The sequence below is a fragment of the Geotrypetes seraphini genome, chromosome 1, assembly GCF_902459505.1.
Source record: "Geotrypetes seraphini chromosome 1, aGeoSer1.1, whole genome shotgun sequence".
In the NCBI taxonomy this organism is placed as follows: Eukaryota; Metazoa; Chordata; class Amphibia; order Gymnophiona; family Dermophiidae; genus Geotrypetes; species Geotrypetes seraphini.
In genome coordinates this window covers 123,337,955-123,360,608 of record NC_047084.1, presented here as the reverse complement: position 1 = coordinate 123,360,608, position 22,654 = coordinate 123,337,955, and the positions used below count along the sequence as shown (strand labels likewise).

Sequence of the window (22,654 nt, the reverse complement as noted above, 5' to 3'; positions counted from 1 at the left end):
TGGCTCTGTACAATGGCATTATGACTTCAGGTTTCCTGCTGACAAAGCTTCTCTTGATACAACCTATCATCTGCCATGCCTTAGATGAAGCCTTCTCCACTTGAGTGGCAGTTTTCATGTCTGCACTGATGATTACTCCTAAATCTCGTTCTGCTGTAGTCCTGGTTAAAGTTTCTCCATTCAAGGTGTAGGCTTTGCATGGATTACCGCTTCCGAGATTTCCTTACATTTCTTGGCGTTGATGAGTTTAATCGCTGTATTTTGAATTAATTGCATTCAGCAGATTTCTTTTTGGGTTATTCCATGGTAGAGTGAATTATAATAGTCTATATTTGAAATGATCAAAGACTGAATTTGAATTTGAATAGAGATGGGTTCTAAGACTGAGTTTATGGAACGAATTAGACTGAGTTTATAAAAGCAGTTTTTGGTCAGGGAGCTGCAGTGTAGGATATCCAAATTCTCTCATTCCAAAATCACAATCTGGATGCTTTTGGAAGATGGACTTTTTTTAGACCATTTTGAGTCATCCATGCGCTTTGAAAATGAGCCCCTTAACCTTAAAAATGCTGTACTCTAGAAAGAATGATATGCTGAATGCACTGTTAGACTGTATATATTTCAGATGCTCAGATATCTCTATTATGTTTTAGAAGCTCATCGGTTTCACAAGAAAACTCTAAGGGATAGAAACCAGAAACTGGTGATGAATTCAATAGGTGGCCGAGAAAAGGTACAGAGCTTCCTGCTGGAGGATCACTATACTGACCTGGTTGTGATCTCCTCACTACGAGAGATGAGGGTGGTAGAGCATGAGCTGCTGGTTAGGGGCCGAGACCATGAGCGGTGGCGACAACAGGTGATTAAGAAAGAGCTAGAGACCCTCAAGCATCATCAGATCTTCAGAAGCTGCTTTGGGATTGAAAGTAGATCTACCTCAGTGGCTATCAGTGGGGTAGCTGGTATTGGGAAGACTACCTTACTACAGAAAATTGTCTATGATTGGGCCATGGACAAGATTTATCCTCAGTTCCATTTCATTTTTCATTTCAAATTCAGGGATCTGAACTCTTATGGCAGCACCAATATCAGGACTCTGATTCTGGACTGTTACCCATACCTTGGCAGGGACCTGGACATGATCCTGCAGGACCCCTCCAACCTGCTGTTTATATTTGATGGTTTGGATGAGTTCAGGACTTCGATTAGCTTTATAGATTCCTCTGGCTGTAATCCAGGTGTCAGCTTGTGTCCTGACCCTGTGACCCTCTGCCCCATTGCTGACATTGTGCGTTGTCTTATCCAAGGGAAGGTGCTAAACGGAAGTTCAGTGCTGATCACTACCCGCCCCACAGTGCTAAAATCCCTGAAGAAATCTGTCATCCACCTTCATGCAGAGATATTGGGCTTCAGTGCTGAGCAAAGGAAACAATACTTTCTGAATTTCTATGATACAGAAGTAATTGGAGAAGAAGCTTTCCGCTATGTGGAGCAAAATGACATTCTGTACACCATGTGTTATAACCCCTCATACTGCTGGATCATCTGCTGCTCCCTGCAGCATACTTTCAAGGAGGCTGCTGGGGAGCATCTTCAGCGCCCCAGGACCATCACTGAACTCTTCTCCAACTACATCTATAACATTCTGCAGAATCACACTCGAGAACAGAGCAACTCGCAGGATGTCCTACTCCGGTTAGGAGACATGGCTTATCAGGGAATATCTGAACGAGTCATTGTCTTCAGTGAGAGCCACCTGCAAGAGCATTCACTGCAGCCCTCCCAGTTCCTCTCTGGCTTCCTTATGGAGTTCCTGCAGACAGAACATTCCCTGCAAAGAGAGGCCTATTCCTTCTTCCATCTCACTGTCCAGGAGTTCATTGCTGCTCTGACTCGTTTCATATGCACTCCTCCTGATAAGGTCACACAGCTCCTGGACAGGGCTAGCAGCATCAAAGATGGCAAATTTGAAATCTTCCTCCGCTTCTTTGCTGGCCTGTCCTGCCCATGGTATCAAAAGCTTGAGCCATTTTTTGGGGAACTACCCCATGCCACTACCTGCAGAGTCATTGACTGGGTGGGAAAGAGGTTGCTGAAGAAGATGAGAAACAAGAGGAAGCTGTTGAATGCCTTTCACTGTCTGTATGAGTGTCAGAATAAAGGACTGACACAGGCCATAGTCACTAAGATCAGGAACATTAACTTCAGCAAGACAAGCCTGAGCCCTGTGGACTGTTACTTGTTAGCCTGGGCCTTTGAACTCTGTGAGCTGATTGGGATCCTCAACCTGCAGTACTGTCAGATCACAGCTGAGAGCTTGAGAAGGCTGGTTCCTGTGCTTCACAAGTGTTCTGAGTTATGGTAAGACGTCAAGTGAATGATTTTCAAATCTCAAGTATACAAGTAAACATACTCACATATTGTATATCTCGTAAGATGTACTAAGCCTTAAATACAATGTCTTTTAGGGTTTCCCATTCTTACCAGTAATTACCTGACAGCAGTTATTTCTTTAACCCATCTCCCTCCTCCCCTTTTTATCCAAGATACTTGAATGTGTTGTTCACTGCCATTGTTTTGACTTTCTTTTGTCTTGAGCTATCCTGCTTCAGTCGGGCTTTTTCCCTCTTTATTCTACTGAAATTGCTCATACTAGAGTCTCCAATGGCCTGCTCCTAGCCAAATCCAATGGCCTCTACTCCATTTTTATCCTGCTTCATCTATCTATGGCTTTTGACAATGTAGATCATCGCCTACACATTGATATGCTGTCCTCACTTGGGTTTCAGGGCTCTGTTATCTCATTGGTTTCTTCCTATCTTTCCCATCACACCTTTAGCATACATTTTGGACAATCTTCCTCTGCCGCCATTCCACTATCTATTGGTGTACCTTAGGACTCATTCCTGGGACTTCTTCTTTTCTCCATCTACTGTACACTTTTCTTGGTGCTCTAATCTCCTCCCATGGCTTCCAATATTACCTCTATGCTGATGACTCGTAAATCTATCTCTCTATACCTGAAATTTTTACAGGAATCCAGGCACGATTCTCAGCCTGCCTATTTGACATTGCTACCTGGATATCTCACTGCCATCTAAAATTAAACATGGCTAAGACTCAACCCTTTATCTTTCCTCCTAAACACGTCTCTCCCCTTCCTCCATTCTCTATTTCATGGATCGATATAGAAGCATTAGAGTATTCTTAGTCTTGTTTACCATCCCTTTTCTAATACTTCCTAGCCACACATTGGGCAAAAGGTTTCATACATAGTAACATAGTAACATAGTATATGACGGCAGATAAAGACCCGAATGGTCCATCCAGTCTGCCCAACCTGATTCAATTTAAATTTTTTTTTTTTTTCTTCTTAGCTATTTCTGGGCGAGAATCCAAAGCTTTACCCGGTACTGTGCTTGGGTTCCAACTGCCGAAATCTCTGTTAAGACTTACTCCAGCCCATCTACACCCTCCCAGCCATTGAAGTCCTCCCCTGCCCATCCTCCATCAAACGGCCATACACAGACACAGACCGTGCAAGTCTGCCCAGTAACTGGCCTAGTTCAATCTTTAATATTATTTTCTGATTCTAAATCTTCTGTGTTCATCCCACGCTTCTTTGAACTCAGTCACAGTTTTACTCTCCACCACCTCTCTTGGGAGCGCATTCCAGGCATCCACCACCCTCTCCGTAAAGTAGAATTTCCTAACATTGCCCCTGAATCTACCACCCCTCAACCTCAAATTATGTCCTCTGGTTTTACCATTTTCCTTTCTCTGGAAAAGATTTTGTTCTACGTTAATACCCTTTAAGTATTTGAACGTCTGAATCATATCTCCCCTGTCTCTCCTTTCCTCTAGGGTATACATATTCAGGGCTTCCAGTCTCTCCTCATACGTCTTCTGGCGCAAGCCTCCTATCATTTTCGTCGCCCTCCTCTGGACCGCCTCAAGTCTTCTTACGTCTTTCGCCAGATACGGTCTCCAAAACTGAACACAATACTCCAAGTGGGGTCTCACCAATGACCTGTACAGGGGCATCAGCACCTTCTTCCTTCTACTGACTACGCCTCTCTTTATACAGCCCAGAATCCTTCTGGCAGCAGCCACTGCCTTGTCACACTGTTTTTTCGCCTTTAGATCTTCGGACACTATCACCCCAAGGTCCCTCTCCCTGTCCGTGCATATCAGCTTCTCTCCTCCCAGCATATACGGTTCCTTCCTATTATTAATCCCCAAATGCATTACTCTGCATTTCTTTGCATTGAATTTTAGTTGCCAGGCATTAGACCATTCCTCTAACTTTTGCAGATCCTTTTTCATATTTTCCACTCCCTCTTCGGTGTCTACTCTGTTACAAATCTTGGTATCATCTGCAAAAAGGCACACTTTTCCTTCTAACCCTTCAGAAATGTCACTTACATACATATTGAACAGGATTGGCCCCAGCACCGAACCCTGAGGGACTCCACTAGTCACCTTTCCTTCCTTCGAGCGACTTCCATTAACCACCACCCTCTGGCGTCTGTCCGACAGCCAGTTTCTGACCCAGTTCACCACTTTGGGTCCTAACTTCAGCCCTTCAAGTTTGTTCAACAGCCTCCTATGAGGAACTGTATCAAAGGCTTTGCTGAAATCCAAGTAAATTACATCTAGCATATGTCCTCGATCCAGCTCTCTGGTCACCCAATCAAAAAATTCAATCAGGTTCGTTTGGCACGATTTACCTTTTGTAAAGCCATGTTGCCTCGGATCCTGTAACCCATTAGATTCAAGGAAATACACTATCCTTTCTTTCAGCAACACTTCCATTATTTTTCCAACAACTGAAGTGAGGCTCACCGGCCTGTAGTTTCCTGCTTCATCCCTGTGACCACTTTTATGAATAGGGACCACATCCGCTCTCCTCCAATCCCCAGGAATCACTCCCGTCTCCAGAGATTTGTTGAACAAGTCTTTAATAGGACTCGCGTATTGTCTACAATGACATCCAGATCTTTTTCATGGGTGCTAACTCCCAAGGTAGATCCTAGCATCTGGTAACTAGGATTTGGGTTATTCTTCTCAAAGTGCATCATTTTGCATTTGTCCACGTTAAATCTCATCTGCCATTTGGACACCCAATCTTCTAATTTCCTAAGGTCTACCTGCAACCTTTCACAGTCTGTAAATGTTTTATCAACTTTGAACAGTTTAGTGTCAACTGCAAATTTAATCACTGCACTTGTTCTTCCAATTTCCATATCATTTATAAATAAGTTAAGTAGCACAGGTCCCAGAACATATCCCTGTGGCATTCCTCTATTTACCCTCCTCCACTGAGAAAAATGGCCATTTAACCCTACCCTCTGTTTTCTGCCTGATAACCAGTTCGTAATCCACAACTGAATATTTTATTCCTCCTTAGTGTCCACTCTGTTACAAATCTTGGTATAATCCGCAAAAAGGCAAATCTTTCCATCCAACCCTTCAGCAATGTCACTCATAAACATATTGAACAGGATTGGCCCCAGCAATGATCCTTGAAGGACTCCACTACTCACCTTTCCTTCCTCCAAGTGAATTCCATTAATCGCCACTCTCTGGTGTCTGTCCACCAACCAGTTTCCATGCTATCAATACAGGGCAAGTAGTGGCTTCCCCCGTGTCTTTCTCAATAACAGACTATGGACTTTTCCTCCAGGAACTTGCCCAAACCTTTCTTAAAAACAGTTATGCTATCCACTCTTACCACATCCTCTGGCAAACGGTTCCAGAACTTAACTATTCTCTGAGTGAAAAAAAATTTCCTCCAATTGGTTTTAAAAGTATTTCCCTTGCACTGTAGTTCTTGCACTGTAGATCGATTTGAATTGGAGATTGGTCTTCCGGTGTATAGAGAGAATGAACAGACAATGGAGTAGAGTGCTGAGGAGTTCTGAGTATTTGCTATATCTCCTGGCAACGTGTTCCAGAGCTTAACTATTCTCTGAGTGAAAAAAAATTTCCTCCTATTGGTTTTAAAAGTATTTCCCTGTAACTTCATCGAAGCGAAGGGGATAACAGGGTACAGATAGAGGTTTACCTTACAGGACATTAAGCAAACAGGGTATGGACGTTTTAGGTTAGGTAGGGAACACTTACAGGTCATGGACCTGGGGGGCCGCCGCGAGAGCGGACTGCCGGGCACGATGGACCCCTGGTCTGACCCGGCAGAGGCAATTCTTATGTTCTTATGTCCCCTAGTCTTTGTAATTTTTGACGGAGTGAAAAATCGATCCATTTGTGCCCGTTCTACTCCACTCAGGATTTTGTAGACTTCAATCATATCTCCCCTCAGCCGTCTCTCTTCCAAGCTGAAGAGCCCTAACCGTTTTAGTCTTTCCTCATACGAGAGGCGTTCCATCCCCTTTACCATCTTGGTCGCTCTTCTTTGAACCTTTTCAAGCACTACTATATCTTTCTTGAGATATGGAGACCAGAATTGAATGAAATACTCCAGATGAGGTTGCACCATGGAGCAATACAGGGGCATTATAACATTCTTAGTCTTGTTAACCATCCCTTTTTTAATAATTCCTAGCATCCTATTTGCTTTTTTGGCCGCCGCCACCGCACATTTGGTGGAAGATTTCATCGTATTGTCTATGATGACACCCAGATCCTTTTCTTGGGCGCTAATCCCCAAGGTGGACCCTAGCATCCGGTAACTGTGAGTCAGGTTATTCTTCCCAATGTGCATCACTTTGCCTTTGTCCACATTAAATTTCATCTGCCATTTGGACACCCAGTCTTCCAATTTCCTAAGGTCCGTCTGCAATTTTTCACAATACGCATGGATTTTAACAACTTTGAACAGTTTAGTGTCATCTGCAAATTTAATCACCTCACTCGTCGTTCCAAATTCTAGATCATTTATAAATAAGTTAAATAGCACCGGTTTCAGTTCAGACCCCTGCGGCAGTCCACTATTTATTCTTCTCCATTGAGAAAAATTACCATTTAACCCTACCCTCTGTTTTCTATCCGATAACCAATTCCTAATCCACAACTGAACTTTGCCACCTATCCCATGACTCTTTAATTTTCTCAGGAGCCTCTCGTGAGCAACTTTATCAAAAACTTTCTGAAAATCTAGATACACTATATCAACTGGCTAACCTTATCCACTTGTTTATTCACACCTTCAAAGACGTCAAGCAAATTTGTGATGCAAGATCTCCCTCGGCTGAACCCATGCTGACTCCGTCTCATTATATCATGTTTGTCTATGTGTTCCACAATTTTTTTTTTTATAATCATTTCTACCATTTTGCCCAGCACTGAAGTGGTTACCTGGTTTGTAATTTCCCGGATCTCCCCGGAGCCCTTTTTAAAAATTGGCGTAACATTGGCCATCCTCCAATCTTCAGGTACTACAGACAATTTTAGTGACAGATTACAGATAACTAACAGCAGGTCAGCAATTTCATTTTTGAGTTCTTTTAATGCCCTGGGGTGTACACCATCCGGTCCTGGCGATTTATCACTTTTTAACTTGTCAATTTGGCTTAGTACATCTTCCAGATTCACCAAGATTTCTTTCAGTTCCTCTGCATTATCGCCCTTGAAAACCATTTCTGGTTCAGGTAGATCTCTTACATCATCTTCCGTAAAGTCCGAAGCAAATAATTTATTTAGTCTTTCCGCTATGGCCTTATCCTCCCTGTGCACCCCTTTCGCTCCTTGATCATCCAACGGTCCCACAGATTCCCTCACAGGTTTTCTGTTTCTGATGTACCTAAAAAAATTGCTATGAGTTTTTGCCTCTTTTGCAAGTTTCTCTTCATATTCTTTCTTAGCTGTCTTTATCAATGCTTTGTATCTAACTTGCCAGTGCTTAGAAGATACCTTGGAGTAGGCACATACTACTTTGTGGTAGGCATCTAACAATTTGTGCACCTAACTTTCAAATAACTCCTATTAGCTTCAGTTGTGAGTTGTTAATTGCTAATATCAATGCCGATTAAGACTATTAATCAGTTGTGTGCCTATATCAACTACAAGCACCAATGTAGGTGCATAACTTTAGATGCATTATATATAGAACTAGCTGATAACCCGGCGTTGCCCGGATATTTATTTATCCCAAAATGTCCAACCCCCTACATGTCCCACCCCCCTATGTCCCACATGTCCCACCCCCCACGTTACCCCCTCACATGTCCCATATGCCCCACCCCCATGTCCCAACCCCCTACCCTCCACATGTCCCAAAGGAATGTCCCTCTCTATGGGGCTGAACTTAGACTTAAACGGCATCTGCGAGCCCGAAAACTATGGGTTGGACATTAATATCTGTCGCTTTTGATAATTTTAACATATCACCCCCTTCCCACCCCCACAGTATTTTACCCCGTCCCACCTGCACAATATTTTTCCCCAGATAGTAAGTCATATGTGTACCAAGTTTGGTTGAAATCTCTCCATGCGTTTCAGAGTTATGCTGAGTATTCATGTGTGAGCCCGAAAACACTATGGGGTAGATACTAAAATCTGTCATTTTCAATCATTTTTACATATCCCCCCTTCCCACCCCCACAGTGTTTGTCCTCAGATAGTAAGTAATGTGTATGTCAAGTTTGGTTGAAATCTGTCCATGCATTGAAGAGTTATGCTGGAACATACATACATACACACACACACATATATTCAAATTATAATGTGAAATATTTGACAAAATGAATACAATACAACTAACGCAAAACTTGATTATAAACAACAATTTTAGTTTCACCTCCAGGAGCAAGAACATATAAATTCTTGGGTGAACCCACCCTTGAGCAAGCAACATAGAGTTGTGGGCCGCGAGACCCCCAGAACATATCACCCCAGGTAGTGAGGGATCTGCATACCAAGTTTCGTTCAAATCGGTCAAGCCGTTTGTGAATTACTGTGAGAATGGCAGCTTTTTACATTTTTTCCATTGACATGAATGGGTGAAATCTGATTTTCAGTTTGTAGCTCTGCCCACGTGTGCAGGTGGGCCGCGAGACCCCCCAGAACATATCACCCCAGGTAGTGAGGGATCTGCATACCAAGTTTCGTCCAAATTGGTCACAGTGAGAATGGCAGCTTTTTACATTTTTTCCATTGACATGAATGGGTGAAATCTGATTTTCTGTTTGTAGCTCCGCCCACATGTGCAGGTGGGCCGCGAGACCCCCAGAACATATCATCCCAGGTAGTGAGGGATCTGCATACCAAGTTTCGTTCAAATCGGTCAAGCCGTTTTTGAATTACTGTGAGAATGGCAGCTTTTTACATTTTTTCCATTGACATGAATGGGTGAAATCTGATTTTCTGTTTGTAGCTCCGCCCACATGTGCAGGTGGGCCGCGAGACCCCCAGAACATATCACCCCAGGTAGTGAGGGATCGGCATACCAAGTTTCGTCCAAATTGGTCACAGTGAGAATGGCAGCTTTTTACATTTTTTCCATTGACATAAGAACATAAGAACATAAGAAATGCCTCTACTGGGTCAGACCTGAGGTCCATCGTGCCCAGCAGTCCGCTCACATGGTGGCCCAACAGGTCCAGGACCTGTGCAGTAATCCTCTATCTATACCCCTCTATTCCCTTTTCCAGCAGAAAGTTGTCCAATTCCCTCTTGAACCCCAGTACCGTACTCTGCCCTATCACGCCCTCTGGAAGCGCATTCCAGGTGTCCACCACACGCTGGGTAAAGAAGAACTTCCTAGCATTCGTTCTGAATCTGTCCCCTTTCAACTTTTCTGAATGCCCTCTTGTTCTTTTATTTTTTGAAAGTGTGAAGAATCTGTCCCTCTCTACTCTCTCTATGCCCTTCATGATCTTGTAAGTCTCTATCATATCCCCTCTAAGTCTTCTCTTCTCCAGGGAAAAAAGTCCCAGTTTTTCCAATCTCTCAGCGTATGAAAGGTTTTCCATCCCTTTTATCAGACGTGTCGCTCTCCTCTGAACCCTCTCGAGTATCGCCATATCCTTCTTAAGGTACGGCGACCAATATTGGACGCAGTACTCCAGATGCGGACGCACCATCGCTCGATACAATGGCAAGATAACTTCTTTCGTTCTGGTTGTAATACCCTTTTTGATGATGCCTAGCATTCTATTTGCCTTCTTAGCAGCCGCTGCGCACTGTGCTGACGGCTTCATTGTCAAGTCCACCATCACCCCCAGGTCCCTTTCTTGGGTACTCTCATTTAAAAACATCCCTCCCATCGTATAGTTGTACCTCGGGTTTCTGTTTCCCACATGTAATACTTTACATTTCTCAACATTGAACTTCATCTGCCATCTTGTTGCCCATTCCCCTAGTTTGTTCAAGTCCCTTTGCAGTTTTTCACAGTCTTCTTTAGTCCGAGCTCTACTAAATAGTTTAGTGTCATCTGCAAATTTTATTATCTCACACTTCGTCCCTGTTTCCAGATCATTTATGAATACATTAAATAGCAGCGGCCCTAGTACTGAGCCCTGCGGGACCCCACTCGTGACCTTCCTCCAGTCCGAGTAGTGGCCCTTCACTCCCACCCTCTGTCTCCTACCCGCCAACCAGCTTCTGATCCATCTATGTACATCTCCTTCCACCCCATGGTTCTTCAGTTTCCGGAGTAGGCGTTCATGGGGCACCTTGTCAAAGGCTTTTTGGAAATCAAGATATATGATGTCTATGGGGTCTCCATTGTCCATCCGTTTGTTAATTCCTTCGAAGAAGTGCAATAAGTTAGTTAGGCAAGATCTTCCCTTGCAGAAACCGTGTTGGCTGGTTATCAGAAGTTCGTTTCTTTCAAAATGTTCATCAATTTTTTCTTTTATCAGTGTTTCTGCCATTTTCCCCGGTACCGAGGTCAGACTCACCGGTCTGTAATTTCCTGGGTCACCTTTTGATCCCTTTTTAAAGATGGGCGTAACATTGGCTATCTTCCAGTCCTCCGGGATCACGCCTGTTTTCAGGGATAGATTGCAAATTTGCTGCAGTAATTCCGCTATCTCCTCCTTTAATTCCTTCAGAACCCTTGGATGGATTCCGTCCGGACCCGGGGATTTGTCTGTTTTTAATTTATCTATCTGCCTGTGTACATCTTCAAGGCTCACTTCCATGGTTGTTAATTTTTCTGCCTGATTTCCATTGAAGAATTGTTCAGGTTCCGGAATGCTGGATGTGTCTTCGTTTGTAAATACAGATGAAAAGAACGCGTTAAGTCTTTCTGCCACTTCTTTCTCCTCCTTCACCACTCCCTTCTTGTCACCATCGTCTAGCGGTCCCACATCCTCCCTAGCCGGGAGAAATCTGATTTTCTGTTTGTAGCTCCGCCCACATGTGCAGGTGGGCCGCGAGACCCCCAGAACATATCATCCCAGGTAGTGAGGGATCTGCATACCAAGTTTCGTTCAAATCGGTCAAGCCGTTTTTGAATTACTGTGAGAATGGCAGCTTTTTACATTTTTTCCATTGACATGAATGGGTGAAATCTGATTTTCTGTTTGTAGCTCCGCCCACATGTGCAGGTGGGCCGCGAGACCCCCAGAACATATCATCCCAGGTAGTGAGGGATCTGCATACCAAGTTTCGTTCAAATCGGTCAAGCCGTTTTTGAATTACTGTGAGAATGGCAGCTTTTTACATTTTTTCCATTGACATGAATGGGTGAAATCTGATTTTCTGTTTGTAGCTCCGCCCACATGTGCAGGTGGGCCGCGAGACCCCCAGAACATATCATCCCAGGTAGTGAGGGATCTGCATACCAAGTTTCGTTCAAATCGGTCAAGCCGTTTGTGAATTACTGTGAGAATGGCAGCTTTTTACATTTTTTCCATTGACATGAATGGGTGAAATCCGATTTTCTGTTTGTAGCTCCGCCCACGTGTGCAAGGGGGTCGCGAGACCCCAAGAACATATCACCCCAGGTAGTGAGGGATCTGTATACCAAGTTTCGTTCAAATTGGTCAAGACGTTTTTGATTTACTGTGAGAATGGCAGCTTTTTACATTTTTTCCATTGACATGAATGGGTGAAATCTGATTTTATGTTTGTAGCTCCGCCCACATGTGCAGGTGGGCCGTGAGACCCCCAGAACATATCACCCCAGGTAGTGAGGGATCGGCATACCAAGTTTCGTTCAAATCGGGCAAGCCGTTTTTGCGTTGGCAGCTCTTTACATTTTTTCCATTGACATGAATGGGTGAAATCTGATTATCTGTTTGTAGCTCCGCCCACGTGTGCAGGTGGGCCGCGAGACCCCCAGAACATATCATCCCGGGTAGTGAGGGATCTGCATACCAAGTTTCGTTCAAATCGGTCAAGCCGTTTTTGCGTAATCGCGGCACATACATACATACATCCGATTTTATATATATAGATTTGGGTCTCAATGTATAATTAAATCAGGATTTTTTTGTCAAAGAATGCGGTAAAAGCAGTTAGCTTAGCAGGGTTTAAAAAGATTTGAATAATTTCTTAAAAGAAAAATACATTCTTTGTCTCTGAAAGCTTATTTTAAAAAATATTTATCATAGAGTGTAGATTGTATATTCTTTTGAATCCTTCCTGAAACAGGCTTTTTTTAGGTTTTCCTAAACAATTATTTAGACCAGTGTTCTTCAATGCAAGATCTGGTTGCCATTGGCCCAGCCCTCATCATCATTCTGACTTTTATTTCTTCTACTTTCTATTGGCCTCTGTCTATTTAGTGCTGCTAGAAAATAGGAAACGCTCATACATATTTCTCAGGCCCATTCAGACCCCCTTCAAAAGGGCACGAGCCACCAATATCCATGTCTAAGCAATGGCTTCATCTAAACTTGCTGCTCAGACATAGAGAGACACCTACAGTTTGTGACCCTACTGTTTAGCTCTTCTAAAATGACCTTTGATATGTTCTTACGGCTTTGTAAATTTTTGTGCTTTCTTGTTCAGGCTGCTCAATGTGAACATGGGGGATGAGGGAATAAATATCCTGTCTCAGGCCCTGAGGAGACCAGACTGCAGAATTCAGAAACTAGTGTAAGTAATAATTACATTCCTGGTTCATGTAATTCTTCTGAAGGGAAAATGGGATGGGACGTGATACACTCCCACTCACCATAAGATACCTAGGTCCATCTTACTGTTCTCTCTGCGAGAAACTTCCTAACCCTTATATGTCCTGTTTGTAAGGATTGTAGTGGCCCCCACAATGTGAGGTTGTACGGGTTATGTTAGGCGCCCTTACAAACCACAGGTCCCAGGTTCAATTCCCTCACAGAAGATTCACCAGGAATAGAATCAAATGAGAAGCACAGCCAGAGGTGATTGCATAAAGAATATATTAGAGAAATAGGCTTACAGAAAAGTAATAATAATAATAACTTTATTTTTTCTAAACCGCCATAATCTTGCGACTTCTAGGCGCTTTACAGTGATAGAGAGATGTACAATCAGCGAATTACAAGGTGAGAACAGGTAGGAAGTCACTGAGTAATCAGAGTTTACAGGTTACAAATAGATTATAGTATAATCTTAAGCATTTTACATCAAAGGGGCTGGATGGTCAGCGAATTACAGAATACAGGTGGTGAGGAAGACACTGAATAGTCAAGAGAAAAACAGAATACATTTGTGAAGAAGTGTAGTATCAATGTAAAGAGAAAGGTTTTAGGATGGGGGGGGGGGGGCGTTGTCTGGTTGGGAAATAAATCTATTGAATAGAGCGGTCTTGATTTCTTTCCGAAAGGCGCCATAGGTCTGCCTGGTTTTGTTGGTGAAGTTGCCTAGCCAGGTTTGCTGTCTGGCAGCTTGAAACTTAAAAGTTCTATCCAGAAAGGTTCTGTATTTGCAACCTATGATCTTTGGGTAGGCAAAGAGGTTGCGATTTCTGGTTGTCCTTGTGGGGGTGTAAAGTTCGAAGTGAGGTAATAGGTAAATTGGGGCCATTCCCCACACCAGTTTATAGCAAAAACAGAAAAACTTGAATAAAGTCCGTGCCTCAATTGTGTCACACCCCGGGTTCTTGCCGATGTTGCAAGCCCCAGGAAAATGACCAAAATTTCAGTCCCACGTGTCCCTTTCTACTAAGGGATCCTCCAGGTCTTACTTTTAGGCATGCATGCAAGGAATATAGGTTTCAGTCAGAATGTGAAAAACCAAAAATAGCTTTATTTCAGTAATGGTAACATAATTCCAAAAACATTCAGGCATCAGCCTTGCAGTGCAGTATGCATTCACAGCACATGACATCAAACTCATAAAGGTTCCAAAAACAAAACTTGAATAACACTGTAATTAGAAACAGTCCCTGCTTCTGGGCTTGCCAGCTTATGGGTCTCAGTTCTCTTCACCAGAATCAGTATTCAAAATCAATATTCTTTTGGACCAAACAGCTTATTGTTATGTTCAAAAATCATTGATATATCACAAGTCTTCAATATCACATGTACGTTTCCCTTCTCTGCAATAGTGCATTTGGGATTAGCCACAGCTGAGAGAAAACAACGTGCTGGCTCAGCTTGGCAATCAGCCAGGAAGTACAAACACTCATACCACGGTATATAATTCAGGGCTTTAAAGAAAACTTCTGCATTTAAGCTTTCAGGGAGAGTTTTAAACTGAAGTATCTAAGCTTTCAGATTCTCTAGCAGCACAGAGGAATGAGAAAACATCCAGGTTTAAACTCACTATATTTCCATGGGTAAATATGCTGTGCATGCCTGGCTTGCCTGGGTGTCCATTGCTTCCTCCTCTGGCTGCTCCCAAGGCTCCCTGATATGAGCTGCATCATCTCAGTCTGAGAGAGTCTGGCTCTCTCCAGCTTCATACCCTCCTGGGTATTCCTCTCCCGGGTGCCTCGTGAGTCTGCCTTCCCTTGGCTGCCTCCCCCTCTCTGTTCTCAGCAGGCTCATTATATCTGGTGGGAAACCACTCCCCTTCTGAGACTGTGGGGGAAGGGTTTTCTACCCACTGACTTGCTTCCTGCTTTCACAAACGGGATACTTTCTAGCCCTGGTTTTAACTGGCTGTTCAAATTTCCTGAGGTATTTAACAGTGTCAGGATGAGGTTTGCCTAGAGTGAAACTTTCACACTTACCCTGCCCTGTTTCTGCTATTTCCATTTCCCAGTCAGAGCTAGAGTCAGCTTAGTTAATTAATTGGTCAGTCACCTGATCCGCTCTCCTGCACCTAGGTGGCTTGTGCACATTCCTGCTCACTGGGGCAAAACCAGGAACGGATCCGGGTTTATTGTGGGTAAGACCCGAAATAGACCTGGGTTTATCACAATTGGCAACCAGTGCAGCAGTTTATAGTAGGGGCTAATGTGGTCACTTTTCTTTAGCCGTGTTTTGCACTATCCTTAATTTTCTCAAAGTTTTTTTTGGGTGTACCCACATAGATGATATTGCAGTAGTCTAAAGTGGATAGGATCAGTGACTGAACCAGTAGTCTAAAAGATGGAGGGTCGAAATATTTTTTTATGGTTTTTAATTTCCAAAGTATGTGGAAGCATTTTATGGTCACCGAGTTTGTGTGTTCGATCAAGGTCAGGTGGGTGTCTAGGGTGACTCCTAGTATTTTTATAGTTTTGGATATTAGATGATCATGACCATTTAAGTGTATTGTTGTTGTGTTGATTTTGTTTTTTGGGCTTGCCATGAAGATTTTTGTCTTTTCTGAGTTGAATTTCAGTTTAAAATTAATAGACCATTGTCTATATATTCATAAGCATTACAATTAAGGAGAGAGCAAAGCAGTTTCCCTGCCTTACAGAGTCCAGAGAGAAGCGTGAAGTTCCAGGGATAGGCAGAGAGAGAGAGAAAGGAGGATGGGGGTGATGGTCTAAGCTTCGGGTCCCAGAGATAGACAAGAGAGCAAGAGGAGCAAAAGGAGCCGGAGGAGCAAGAGAGGGGGGTGTTGTAGAGAAGAGCCTTTTATAGCTTGGAATCTTATTTTTAAATATAGAAACTATTGTATTTCCCAGTATCTTTCTGTTTAGAATTTGTAAACTGTTTGAAACAATGGTTAAGGAAGGTGCGATACTTGCAGGCGTGGTAGATGGGATTAGTCTCTGGCTTCTTTGTCCCATTCAAGCAGCCTATCTTCTTGATAAACAATCCAGTCTGGCTGGATGCTTAATGGATGTGAATTCTGTGCAGGAGAATATAGGGTCTATCTGCATCAACATTCCAGAGTCAGATTGATATAATTTCCCAGAGGCCTTTGCTGACATTGGTTAGGGCAACCAAAACTGCTGATTGCTAGCAATGCTAGGGCTGACAACTGTCTTATCTCTTTTGTTATATCTGTTCAGCAATTTGCTTCTGTTGCATTCAGGTCACATAAGTAAACCTGACTTCAGTACCAGGTAAAATGGTGGAAACAATTATAAAAAATAAAATGATGGAATATGTAGACAAACATATGATTTAATGAGACAGAGTCAGCATGGGTTCAGCCGAGGGAGATTTTGCTTGACTTCTTTGAAGGTGTAAATAAACATATGAATAAAGTTGAATCAGTTGATGTAATATATCTAGATTTTCAGAAAGCTTTTGACAAAGTTCCTCATGAGAAGCTCTTGAGAAAATTAAAGAGTCATGGGATAGGAGACAATATTCAAATATGGATTAAGAATTGGTTATCAGATAGAAAACAGGGTAGGGTTATATGGTCATTATTCTCAATGGAGGAGTAAACAGTGGAGTGGCACAGGGATCTGTACTGGGATCAGTGCTATTTAAATTATTTATAAATGATGAGTGAAGTGATTAAATTTGCAGATGACACTAAACTGTTCAAAGTTGTTAAAACATATGTGGACTGTGAAAAACTACAGGAAGACCTTAGGAAATTAGAAGACCGGGTGTCCAAATAGCAGATAAAATTTAATGTAGACAAATGCAAAGCGATGCATATTGAGAAGAATAACCCAAATCACAGTTACTGGATGCTAGGGTCCACTTTCGGGGTTGGCATTCAAGAAAAAGATCTAGGTGTCATCGGTAAGAATACACTGAAACCTTCCGCCCAATGTGCGGCAGCGTCCAAAAAAGCAAACAAAATGCTAGGAATTATTAAAAAAGGGATGGTTAACAATGCTTCTGTATCACTCAATGGTGCAACCTCACCTTGAGTATTGCATTCAGTTCTGGTCTCCTTATCTCAAGAAAGATATAGTGATGCTAGAAAAGGTTCAAAGAGTGACCAAGATGATAAAGGGGATGGAATGCCTCTCGTATGAGGAAAGACTAAAAGGGTTAGGGCTCTTCAGAAGGGAGCTGAGGCAAGCGTGAGCAGAAGGTGAAATATAAAACCTAATACAGTACTGTCACACCCGCGCTCTGGCGCTGCGTTGCGAGCCCCAGGATCGTGACACAATACTCTGGCCCAGCGTGTCCCCTACTACCAAGGACTTGGCTTGGCTTCCTGCCAGCCTAATAAGGGCATGCAAGGCAAGAGTCTCAGACAGGGTGTAGCAAATCAAAAGGTTTTATTGTGATCACTGGTTTCATTCAACAAAAGAAATAGGCTTCAGCTCAGCAGGTTTCAAAACAGGCACTCAATACTATGAGGCAAACACAAGTTGCTCAAACAAGGCAAAAGCTTCAAATCCAGTGTCCCACCTTAACATACAGTCTCTTGCCTCTGGACTTTCTTAGCAAAACTTTATACAGTCCTTTTCACCAGGGCAGTTTGGTTTTAGAAACATTAACTGAGCTGCTTCAGCTCCAGCAGCTGTATCAGTTCAAAGGTAGGTAAATCCCATAAAATGAAAACAAACTTTAACAACAAAACTGAGCAACGAGAAACCTGGCCAGCATGTCACACGGTTTCCCCAGCTTAACGTTTCCTCTCACACACTGTTGCTCTGCAAGACAGATTCTTCATTTGTACAGGTTTCCAAAAGGCACACTCAGCACATCTCAGGCTGTGAAGGAGTTTTCTTTCTGTTTAGCCCTAGCTCGGGAACGTGCAGGGCTCTCAGCACAGCTCCCTGCTGTGCCGTTCAGTTAATCAATTATGCACAGCTGTGTGAAAGAACACTCCTGGCTCAGCTTAGCAGCTAGCAGGGAAAAACATTTGCTAGCCTCATAAATAAAGCTTTCTAGCAATAGCTCAAAGTTCACTATCTGAAGGGAGAGACATACAAAACCCCTTCAAACAAACATTGGTATCACTGAGGGCTTCATTACAGTCAATATTCATATTCCTTACTGCATGTCAACATCCATGGGCACAACCTCTGGTTCTACCAGCCTCTTTTGTGTCTCCATGGGTTCTCCTGGGGTTCCTTCCTCACTCTCAGGGTCAACAGTAAGCTCCTCTGTGTCCATCATCTGCCAGTTTGCAGAACCTGCCTCCTCGGGGTGCAGAGAGAGTGGATGGTTCTCTCCGGGTGCAGAGAGAGTGGTATGCCTCCAGGCTGCTTCTCCCCCTTAGGGTTCTAAACTGACTCATTTTAAGCTGTGGAGGGACCCTCTCACTCAGACTAGGTGGGGGAGGGGCCTTCCACACACAGGCTTGTTCCATCTGCCTAAGTGCAGGATCATTTCCAGCTTTAACTCTTGCCTGGACTGGCTGCTGGAAAGGAAGTAATCCCCTAGCAGACTTGGGGACAGGTTTAAACCTTGTGCAGGTTTTCTGCTGCAACCTTTCCTGCTCTGCCTCATCTGATTCTACTTCCAGGTCTGAGCAATAGTCAGCTGAGTCCAAAGTCGGGGACACTACCTGATCAGCTCTTTTACAAAGGGGAATATTGTATTTCTTCCTAATCCCTGTGGCAAAACCCGGACTGGACTTGGGTTTGTCATAGAAAGGACCCAAAATGGGCTTGGGTTTGTCACAGTACAAAGATATCTTCAATTAATATTTCCCAATGCTAACATATTTCAATTAATAAATTCCAAATAAAACACTTTTTTTTACCTTTATTTTCTGGATGGTTTCATGTTCTAATACCATATGCTTTCCTGTCTTTCTTCTGTGGCAGTTTTCTCTTTTTCAGTTCTCCTCCCTCTTCCTACCTTGTTCCCTCAATATATCTGTCTCTGACATACTGATGTTTCCTTTTTAACTCTTTCCTTCTTTTAAAAAATTTTTTTCCCTTTGTCCACTCAAATTTCACCTGACTCCTTTCTACTTTTTAAGCACATAAGCACATAAGCATGGCCTCTGCCGAGTCAGACCATAGGTCCATCATGCCCAGCAGTCCGCTCCCGCGGCGGCCCCCCAGGTCAATGACCTGTAGTGATCTATTACTCAAGAGCATTTTGTCTTGTATAGTAACCCTCTAATTGTACCCCTGGATTCCCTTACCCCTCAGGAATTCGTCCAATCCCTTTTTGAAACCCAAAACCGTACTCTGCTCAACCACCCCCTCTGGAAGCGCATTCCAGGTGTCCACCACCCTCTGGGTAAAGAAGAACTTCCTAGCATTTGTTCTAAAACTATCTCCCTTCAATTTTTTTGAGTGTCCTCTAGTTCTTGTTGCCCCCGCCAGTCTGAAAAATCTGTCTCTCTCTACCTACACTATACCCTTCATGATCTTATAAGTTTCTATCATATCCCCTCTAAGTCTCCTCTTTTCTAGGGAAAAGAGCCCCAACTTCTCCAGCCTCTCAGCATACGAGAGGTTTTCCATGCCCTTTATCATTTTTGTTGCTCTTCTCTGGACCCTCTCGAGTATCGCCATATCTTTCTTTAGGTACGGCGACCAGTACTGGACGCAGTACTCCAGATGCGGTCGCACCATTGCCCTGTACAGCGGGAGGATAACTTCCTTGGTTCTGGTAGTGATACCTTTTTTGATAATGCCCAACATTCTGTTCGCCTTTTTTGAGGCCGCTGCGCATTGTGCTGCCGGTTTCATTGTTTTATCCACCAAAACCCCCAAGTCCTTTTCTAGGTTGCCTTTTCCCAATGTCATCCCCCCCATCATGTAGTTGTACATCAGGTTCCCTTTCCCTATGTGCATAACTTTACATTTCTCCACATTAAAACTCATCTGCCATTTATCTGCCCACTCACTCAGTTTGTCCAGATCCCTTTGGAGTTTTTTACATTCCTCTACAGATCTAACCTTACCGGAGAGTTTTGTGTCATCCGCAAATTTTATAACTTCACACTTTGTCCCTGTTTCCAAGTCATTAATAAATATATTGAATAGCAGCGGTCCCAGCACTGACCCTTGTGGGACGCCACTTGTGACCCCTTTCCAGTCAGAATAGTGTCCCTTTACTCCTACCCTCTGATTCCTGTTTGCCAACCAGTTTTTGATCCATCTGTGTATGTCCCCTTCCACCCCGTGGTTCCACAGTTTCCTTAGAAGGCGCTCATGAGGTACCTTGTCGAAGGCTTTCTGGAAGTCTAGGTATACTATATCTATGGGGTCACCTTTGTCCAAATGTCCGCTTATCCCCTCGAAGAAGTGCAGTAGGTTTGTTTGGCAGGATCTTCCAGTACAGAAACCATGCTGGCTTGTTCTCATCAGCTTATTTTTTTCTATGTGCTCAATGATACTGTTCTTGATCAATGATTCGGCCATCTTCCCCGGAACTGAGGTCAAGCTGACCGGTCTATAATTCCCCGGGTCGCCTCTGGTTCCTTTCTTGAAGATAGGTGTAACATTTGCTATCCTCCAGTCTTCCGGTATTACCCCTGTTTTCAGGGATAGGTTACAAATCTGTTGCAGTAACTCCGCTATTTCGTTTCTAAGTTCTCTTAGTATTCTTGGGTGAATTCCGTCCGGGCCTGGCGATTTGTCAGTTTTTAGCCTATCTATCTGTTTGAGTACGTCTTCGAGGCTTACCTCCATGCACGATAATTTTTCCTCTTGGTCCCCCTTGAAGAATTTTTCCGGTTCCGGAACATTGGATGTGTCCTCTTTTGTGAAGACCGACGAGAAGAACGTGTTTAGTCTGTCCGCCACTTCCTTTTCCTCCTTTACCACTCCTTTCCTATCCCCCTCATCCAGGGGTCCCACTTCCTCCCTCACCGGCTGTTTCCCTTTCACATATCGAAAGAAAGGTTTAAAGTTCCGTGCCTCCTTTGCAAGTTTCTCTTCATATTCTCTCTTTGCTGTTCTGACTACGCGGTGGCATTCTTTTTGGTGCTTCCTGTGCTTTTTCCAATTTTCCTCAGTTTTATCCTTTTTCCAAGTCCTGAAGGATTTTTTCTTATCTCCTACCACCTTCTTAACTTCTCTTGTTAACCATGCTGGGTCCTTTGCTTGATTCTTTCTGCCCCCTTTTCTAAATCTGGGTATATATCGGCTTTGCGCCTCGTTCACTGTGTCTTTAAAAAGGGTCCAGGCTTGGTCCACCGTCAGTGCCTTTCTGGTGCTGTTCTTGAGTTTTCTCTTTACCATGTGTCTCATGGCATCATAGTTCCCTTTCTTGAAGTTGAACGTTGTTACAGTGGTTCTCCTCCCCTTTGGCATACTTAGTTCCACTTTGAATTGGATCGTGTTGTGGTCACTGTTCCCTAAAGGTCCCGCTACTTCCACTTCTTGGGCAGGTCCTCTCAGCCCATTAAGGATTAAATCCAGAATAGCTGCCCCTCTCGTTGGTTCTTTGACGAGCTGTTCCAAGTAACAGTCCCCTACAGCCTCTAGGAACTCCAATTCCTTTGAACAATTGGAAACTCCATGGCTCCAGTCTATCCCTGGGTAGTTGAAATCTCCCATAACTATGGTGTTAGCGTTTTTACATTCTCGCCTCAACTCAGCTCTCAGTTCTTCATCTATTGCTTCTGTTTGTCCGGGCGGGCGGTAGTACAGCCCCATCTTTATCTCGGTTCCCTTTCTTCCTGGTATTTTAACCCATATTGATTCCAGTTGTTCATTAATTGTTGGTGTGTCCACTCTGGTCGATTGAATTGTATCCGTTACATAAAGTGCTATTCCTCCTCCTTTCTGATGTGTCCTGTCTCTTCGGTAGAGCTTGTACCCTGGTAGTGCTGTGTCCCATTTGTTGTCCTCGTTCCACCATGTTTCCGTGATTGCTATGATGTCTAGGTTCTCATCTTTGGCCCTGGTTTCTAGTTCCCCCATTTTGTTTGTCAGGCTTCTTGCATTAGTGTACATACAGTTTAAGTCTTGTCACAAGCCCGAGTCCAATGCCGGCCTTGTGCCAGAAAAGAATGAAAGAAAACATCCCCTGAAACTGGTCCGGGCTAATCACTGTGTCCCTGATAGGCAGGAACAAGACCAGAAAGCACAGGCTGTGTTCAGACCTGATGCAGAACACAGCCTGGTGAAATCTGGTAAGGCCCCTTTAAATCCTCCATTTTGTGGAAAGCTGGCTAAGCAGGGGAAAAGGCAAACACAGCTGAAGGAAGTTCAGCCCCGGAGTAGGGCTGGGCGTGGTACAGCAGCTTGGCAGCATTTAGAGAGCTGGCTGACCAAGAGAAAAAAGAAGACTGGAGAAGCTCTCAGGTGGAAGGAGCTTCCAATTCCTCCAGAGCCACGGGATGTGGAAATGTTGGACTCTGAACCAGCGGAAACAACCTTGGTAAATCCAGAATGTGAAGATATGGATTACAGTGTTTCACCAGAGGTGGGATTGCATGAAGCAATGGAAATCAGTTAGTTTGGAATTGGTTTTTTTTTGGAATTAAGTTGTGAATATTTCCAATTCTGCTGGGCATAAGGTTTTTTGGTAAGCATGCTAGTTAAAGGGAT

General features: G+C 43.6%; 1 protein-coding gene across 4 annotated transcripts in view; it reads left to right on the top strand.

Annotated features, from left to right (window-relative positions):
• LOC117357318 (NACHT, LRR and PYD domains-containing protein 3-like) overlaps positions 1-22,654 on the top strand; it is a 191,077-nt gene that overhangs the window by 74,527 nt on the left and 93,896 nt on the right. For all 4 annotated transcript variants that reach the window (XM_033937704.1, XM_033937711.1, XM_033937695.1 and 1 more), the window contains 2 exons: positions 654-2,361; positions 12,922-13,008. In XM_033937704.1, the coding sequence (XP_033793595.1) occupies positions 654-2,361; positions 12,922-13,008 (1,795 nt within the window). The remainder of the gene's footprint in view (positions 1-653; positions 2,362-12,921; positions 13,009-22,654) is intronic.